The 7,727-nt window shown below is 38.0% G+C and overlaps 2 protein-coding genes across 3 annotated transcripts in view; one reads left to right on the top strand and one right to left on the bottom strand.

The window, feature by feature from the left end:
• Positions 1–686, top strand: part of RAD9B (RAD9 checkpoint clamp component B) — a 19,069-nt gene extending 18,383 nt beyond the window's left edge. For both annotated transcript variants that reach the window (XM_023733806.1, XM_023733808.1), the window contains exon 9: positions 4–686. In XM_023733806.1, coding sequence (XP_023589574.1) covers positions 4–132 — 129 coding nt within the window. In that variant the 3' untranslated portion in view covers positions 133–686. The remainder of the gene's footprint in view (positions 1–3) is intronic.
• A 1,278-nt stretch (positions 687–1,964) lies between these two features.
• The window catches only part of PPTC7 (protein phosphatase targeting COQ7), a 42,195-nt gene continuing 36,432 nt past the window's right edge, over positions 1,965–7,727 (bottom strand). The window contains exons 5-6 of the mRNA XM_004379081.2: positions 6,971–7,100; positions 1,965–5,829 (exon numbers count right to left, since the gene is read on the bottom strand). Coding sequence (XP_004379138.1) covers positions 5,771–5,829; positions 6,971–7,100 — 189 coding nt within the window. The 3' untranslated portion in view covers positions 1,965–5,770. The remainder of the gene's footprint in view (positions 5,830–6,970; positions 7,101–7,727) is intronic.

The raw sequence follows: 7,727 nt of genomic DNA, 5'->3' as shown, positions 1-7,727 counted from the left end.
CAGTTTTCTCGCATGTTCTTTGGAGCTGTTTCTTCTGGTCAGCAAGAACACTTCAACCACCCTTCCGAGAGTCTGGTAAATGACAGTCAAGAGGACATGAATAATGGCAGTTTCTCCACATTTAACATTTAATCATGGCTACTGAGTTGGCCCCCAGACCATTTACTGGCTCACTTGCACTTCAAACACATTTTTACACTTAGTACATATTGTCTTAGACTTCCAAGATGAAATGAAGAATGGGCTTCTGCTCTTCTAAGTGGCACCATCTTATACAACAACTTTATCTAGAAATAACTGCTTGGCAAGCATGTATAATTTACCTCAAATCCACGATGTGACTTGGGAGGCTCCTGAGTTTTCTATGCAGGGAAAAAGCCCATTAGAATTCTTTACTTCAGTGCAGGCTCACTCCAGAGCTTTTCACATCTTCTTTGTCAGTTTTATAAAGGTATTTAACCTTTCATCAGTAGACATTTGGAGTAGAAACAGAAGTTTGTGATTAGCAGACAGGAATATTTTGTATTTGATTGCAAATGTGAGCTTTGGTGCTTTCAGAAATAGTAAAAAGGTCTGCAACCTCTTCTCATGTAATGCCATGACTTTTTTTGTCCATTGCTTCTTGTATTTTGTTAAAAGATTTTTTAGATAAAATAACCCATGGGAAAAAAAAAAAAGGTCAAAAATAAAAATCTATAGCCACCCCTCCTCACTTTAGAGTCTTTCTATATATTGTAAAATTTTATTTCAGTTTTAAATTGTTCTGATTTTCAGATGATCTTTTTTCCGTGAGGCAGGAAAGAATAGAAATGATGCCAAAATTTTTTGTCTGTATTATCTGACATACAGCAGCAACCTCTACTTGCAAGAGAGCCTGGGTTTAGAACGGAACGAGGTGAAAGATAAATGTCTGTTCTTTGCCCCTTTAAGAATTAGCTTCTTACCTGCAAAAACAGACTAAAAAATCTAGCACAAAGACACTGTTATGTAGTATCTTATAGTGTGTGCCTCTCCCTCCCACAAACCTGTTTACAGTCAATTATAACCTAACAAACTAGACTCTGTAACATCTTATTAAGTCTTTGAAACCATCAAATCACAAGGAAGTGTCAACTGGCAAGCAACTATGCTTTAGCCTTGGTGAGAAATTCAGAAACAAAGGTGGCTGAGGGATTAGTATGCCTTTAGGACTGTGAACTGAAACCAGAACACATTTGGCTCTTGTAGCTTAGTAATGAGTCATGGCTACCCACAATAACCTAATAAAAACTCAAGTTCATACCAAGATGTTCCTCAGTGAATGAAAATGGGCTTTCACCAAGCTTTTTGTGGAAACTGGCAATGCCCACGTAATTTTAACATAGTCCTTTCACACTGTAGGCTGAACATTTATGTATCTTTTGCTTACACTGATGATTAACACTGAAATTCTGATATTCTTAAAAAATGAAGATGACTACATGGAGAACTTTTATACACAGGAGTATAACGGTAGGTCACTTTGCTGAAGTTTCCGATTCGCTCATTGTAATAGGCAGGGGGACTGAGGACGTGAAGGCGTCATAATGAATAGTAGCCTGGATGCTGCACTGGTCTGTAAAAGACAGTTACACTGTTAAATTACATACAGTTTGGATTTTAGGAGTTGGATACAGAGTGCTAAATTTAAGACACCAGGTTTTTCTGTGGCCCAGTCCATACCATTTGGAAGGTGCAGAGCTGTTTCAATTAATCTGTGTTGATGGATTTTTGAAGAAGCTAAGGTCATATAGTAAACCAGCTGGTGAAAAAGAGCTAAGGCAGATAAGCTAATAGACAGAAAACGATAGCTGCGAAGTGCAGTCACTAAGAAGCTTGGAAATGAGGACCGGAAGGAGACCCACAAATTCAGTGTCAAGGGCAGGGTCTTGTTTGATGATAAATCTATTTTTACCTACTATTCAAATTAAAAAGGAATACACAGATTAGTATAAATACTATATTTATTAAATATCTTTACAGTTTATTTAAATGTATTTACAGAACTATTCCTGCATAAGTTATATTTCAGACATCCAATTCAGGTAATAATTGCCTCTTGGGTAAGACAAGTATGATAGTCTCAACAGAAAAAAGCAGCTCATTAGTATATACAAATTTGCTTCCATTATTTAGCCATCTTTGACACAAACTACCTGGTAATGGTTAAAATTTTGACATGGACACTTTTTAGTAGAGAGGTTCAATTTTGCAAAAAAGATTGAATTTATTACGTATCTATTTTTACAAATAGAATCCAAATGCTTTTTGTTCATAGTTTCGTTTTTTAAGTAAATTTTGTTTTTTTGGTATTGTAAAATTTGTTAAATGCAAAAATCTGATACAGTTTCCAGGGAAATTGGATGTGGTAGCTTCTACCAAACATAGGTGGTATAAGGTGACAATCATGAACTCATCCCAAAGTACAAACCTTTACAGTTCTAGCCAGTCTTGTTTATAACCTTGAGAACATCAAAACTGACTCAGGAAACTCCCACAATTCCTGCCCTGCTACATGGTGTGGTAGGTTGGTGGTACTGAAGGTGGTTTCCATCTCTGGGCTACTGTTCCATGCAGAACAAAAGCCGCTGATAGGAAACTCTTTTCCCAGCATGTAAAGCTTGAAATCTAGTTTCTAATCTAGACACAGCCCAACCCCTAGACATTCACACCTGGAATGAATTCTTTTGTGATTTAATACCCATCAATCACATTAAGCCAGTAGAGTAATTCAAGAGAAATAACTTGGTTTTTCCCTTCATTTCTTATTTCAGTTTTCAAGAGCCTATGGACTCTACTGCATCTCCATTCAGTAAAAAAAAATTTATTGTGCGCAGGCAGCTTAAGTTCGTAGGAAGAAATAAGGTTCTGATATGTTTAGAGTGCACATTTTAAAACAGAACGAAATAAAAATTTCAAGCATGTGATAAAAATATTGACTTTTATAATACAGTATTGCTTTATAAATATAGATGGAAAAGCTATAAACTTTACTGGTCTTTGGTGCATCCAGAGAGGGATAAATAATTTGCCATATGTAAATTAGAAATCCAATTTTTCTCTTTTGTTATAAAAGTCTATTACATGAGGCAAATGTGCGTGTGTGTTTATACTGCTTGATTTAAAACATAACAAACACACACATCAGGTTCAGAATCAGACCCACCAAGTGGTATAGCACAGTCACACCCCCAGAGGCTAGGGTCCTGTGACCTGGAATTCTAGTCTGGGTCCAATACAGCCTCTGACCACTGAGAGTGGGAGAGCAGCTGCCTGGTAAGCAGCACTCCAACTGACCCCCGGCAGTCAGAAAATTAAGCGCATGACACAAAAAGGACAGGGAGAAGAAAATAGGGAAAATATTTTATGTCACTAACCAACAGGCCAGGTCCAAAGTCAATTCCACTGTGAAACTCAATTCTTGTCCCACTATTTTCAACATCACTGAAACACACTGTCAATTTTTAACAACGATTTCTCAAAAATAGAAGCTGATTAAATGAGTTGTGTAAAACCACCAATCTAGCTCTGCAACGATTGTGTTTGATAGGTTAAATGAGAGCAGAGGAAAACCAGTAACTTCACCAGCGTTGCTCTTCCCAGGAATTAAGTGTAGGCATTGGAAAATTAATGCAAAATATATCCAGATCATAAGGCTATGTACCTCTGACCAGAAATAATTAAAAACCCCAAACAAAAGAAGTGAAGTTGTCAGCCCAAGTATAAATGTATTCCTCCCAACAAAACCCTTCTGGATGCAACTTTCTTTACTTTTTAAATACAGAGACTGCGAATAGTTTGTGCAAAATAAATACCCTGCCACTTGCCATTCACGCTTCCGTGTTTTACCATTGCACAACAATTTCTCATTATTTAAACCGAGTCTCATCCTTCCCAACCCACCCCCCCCCATCTCCTCTAACAAAGAATTGTTTCATCAAGCTAGGGTAGTTAAGGCATTCTGACATGTAATTAAAGGTGATTGAAAATAGATACCTAACATTATGCCAATTTAGAAATAGTAGATAAATTACCGAACGGCTTACAAATGAATAACTCATTCTTATTATAAATGAAATGCCTGTTACAAGCATGATGCATTGAAATATAGTAATGACATGTACATGGTACATGTTAAACAATTTTAAATAAAACAAAAGCTTGACAGTTACTCAAATATACAGTACAAATTCACAAAACAAAATCTTTTAAAACAAGTTGAGGTAACCTCAAACATAAGTTTTAATGCAATAAACCAGGGAGTAAGTATCTCCTTTAGAGAAAAAGACTCTCTATATTCTCCTCACGTAGATTCTTACCAGGTTTAATTGCATTCTCATCTATACACCAATGTTACCTGGCTTACATATAAAACATGGCTTTAATTTAAGGATTTCTAAGTATATATATTTTTCTACCACCAAGTTAATGAAGAAAAAAACTGACCCAAAAATATATATCTTTACAGCAGTCAACTTGTACACAAACCTTAAAAATAAGTTTGAGCTTGCAGATAATGGGAAAACTGAATGCGGAGTAGTTTTATAAGGAGACTATACACTGCAAAATGGCTATTCGGAAACTGTAAACATTATTAAGCTTGATTCAGAAACCCCTAAATGTCTGTTCAGGGCAACTGCAAATATTGTGTTATCACTAGAAGTTTTACTGGTGGACATCTGTGCTGCTGCCTCTGCACACACGGTGCTCTTTCCACGTGGACGCACTGAATTTGGTGCATGCTCTAGAGAACGCGAGGCTACTAATAAAAGGTCCGATAGTAAGACTGTGTATCCTGACCATGAAAAGCCAACAGAATTCAAGTTACATGCTGTCCATTCAACCCATTAGGCCTGTGGGCTTTGAGCTCCCATGCGGGGGCATCATACCAGACAGCTGGGAGGATTTTCAGCCATAACATTACATTTCTAGGCTTTGAGGAGTTTTACAACCTTGAGTAGAATTTCCACTAAAAAAAAAATCTGGTAAGGAGTTTCCCTCACCTCTCTTGTAGATCAGGCCACCAGCCTGTGATTTGGACTAATCAACAAACAGCCAAAATTTTAATCACAGGAACACAATTAAGCATCTTTTAAAAAGCACAACACATATGCATCCATAGAACTAAAACGAATTTTCCTCCCAATTTCTAACAAAAAAGCTCCTGGGATCAAGATTCCATAACCCAGAGCCAATGTTTTAGAGCAGAATTATAAACCTCTGAAAAAAGTAAGAGTTTATAATAAAAACATAAAGCTACATCCAATCATCATAACAAAGACTATGCCTGTGTAGTACACATTTAACTTTTTTTGGATGAATTATGTATGTTTCTAGTAGATGTATCATAACATACGATTTGTTAGATTTTAAAAATCCCTTTTACACAATGTAGTTTTGAGTTTGCTGTACCAACATTACTCATTTTCAATACTTCAACTACTTTTGAAAGGTAACGGTCACTTTAACTTTGAAAATCCCCATCCCATCACGGAAAAGGACAAGGAGAAATGAAGGCCAATCTTCCAATCTTGATTCTCTTCAGTTGTTGCTGGCAGATATGAGCTAGTGAATGACAGTAGTGGTTCTTAACAAAGAGCTCAACTGGGTCTCAAAAAGACAGGCCAAAGGCTCACATCACTGGCCTCTGTGATCAGTGGCAAAGGAACGTGGTCCTGCCTGCAGAATCAGCGCATGGCAGGGGAGAGTTTGGGACGGTGAAAGGCAAGGCAGGAGTTGACATCTAGACGAGTCAGTCTGTATATTCAGCCACAATTGAGAGAAGGACGGTGATGTCATCTGGCTTTCCGCCTAAAATGAAAACAGAGTAATATACTGTAAAGGGAAGAGTCAATCAAGATGGAAAACCTAAGTTAAGTACTAGGAGACAAAAGCTTGCACCTCTGGCAGACTTAGTTTGTCAATATACCCTAGTAGAAAAAAGGGATAATTAAATAAATTTAAAAAAAAAATCCCCCAAACTCAAAACTTGATAACTAGTTAAACAAAAGTACCAAGAAATTACATGTAATTTAATGGGAGCTTTAAAAATATCTTTCCTCCTCCTTTTCAACTGGAGCTTGTTAAAATGGCCACCATCACACACACTGTTTATATCAATCACAGTAAAGACAAAATCTAGTTAAGATAAATTCCGCCTACTAAGAAAGTTACATGTTTCTACCTACAATCCTAATTTGGACAAACATATCCAGTGTTTTGAAACTAGGACTAGGCTTGTATTCTAATCAGCAAAACAGCTATGGCATGTGCTTCTTTCTATTTTAATTCCACAAGGCTGAGAAATGCTTCACATGTCACACTAGTACAACAGCAAGAAACTGACAGACTCTACTAAGTCTGATAATGCTACCATCAACACTTTATCCCGGTTTTTGATCTGAGTTACCTACTGGCCTGCTCCCAGTTACATATTGCTCAGTAGATTGGAGGACTCTTCAGTCAAGGACAATTTAACTTTGCTTCCCTTTTCAAAACCTGCTGTAGCAATTTGGCAGGCAAAGACTGTCAACGAGTCCCACAAACCCAGAGGAAGGGGGAAGTGAAATGTCAGACAGGTAAAGGGCAGAATGTTAAACTGTGAGGCGTGTCTAAGCCCTCCAGGCAGACCTCAGAGGCCTTTTGGGCTCAAGTTCAAGCAGTGCAGTGGTGGCGATAAAGGGCTTCAGGTTCCGCCTGCCTGTGTAGCCAACGGAGTCCAGTTCTGAAGGACACCCTCTGTGGGAAAGGGTGATGACATGCATCTGCTCTCGGTCTCCAGGGTTAAGGCCTGCTGACCTTGCTCAAAGCTACAGGCTACAGGTGGGAGGCTGGGATAGGACACCGACAGTCTCACCCCAACACTCTAGCTTACCTCACACCCCACCGCCCAGGTGTTCCCGTTACACTATGTCCCAGATTAGTCCCTATCATCTTCCCAAAGAATGCTTACCTCTCACATTCAATCCGTTGTCACATGCAAACTGTGCAAAAGGTGACATGTAATTTGGGTCATAGGCCAGCTCGTGAGCTTGTTCAGCAATGCTTCTTGCAGTCTGCTGTATACTCTCATAATTGGAATTCTAAGATGAAAGGATAAGGGAGTTGTTTTTACTGGAATACTGCATGTTTCTGCATGCAAATATACTTCTTACAAATATCACTTTTTAGGACAGGAACATTTATCTCACCACGTTTTCCATCATTGAAGTTTTATTCTAGCTTAAGAAAACAATAAAAGATTATACCTTGACTAAAATAAACGAGCCCACCAGTGCTGCCTGCGCAAGATGTCAATCAGAAAGTTCTTTGCTAGGGTGGCTTTGGGCCCTGAGGTTTGAATTTTCATTTTTGCTTTTGTTCCCGATTTGAAATTCTTAAGGCAGTTTTGCTAAATGGGATGGATTGAAACTATGGATCTGATAACATTTCAAGGATGATCTCCAAAGTTGCCCTGCTTGGGAATATGTCCCCCTGCCAACCAGTTTGTTCTCCTAGTAAGAGCTGACAGCTGCCCTACTGAAAATACCTTTAGAATTTTCTATCATGATGAAAAATTCCCATCTAGCTGTGTAATCTTTTTTTTTTTTTTTTAAATTGTACTTCAGGTGAAGGTTTACAGAACCAATAGTTTCTCATGAAACAGTAGTACACATATTGTTTTATGACATTGGTTAACAACCCCATGACATGTCAACCCTCTCCCTTCT

The sequence above is a fragment of the Trichechus manatus genome, unplaced genomic scaffold (genome assembly GCF_000243295.1).
Source record: "Trichechus manatus latirostris isolate Lorelei unplaced genomic scaffold, TriManLat1.0 scaffold00061, whole genome shotgun sequence".
Taxonomy (NCBI): Eukaryota; Metazoa; Chordata; class Mammalia; order Sirenia; family Trichechidae; genus Trichechus; species Trichechus manatus.
This window is presented reverse-complemented; position numbering and strand designations above follow the sequence as displayed.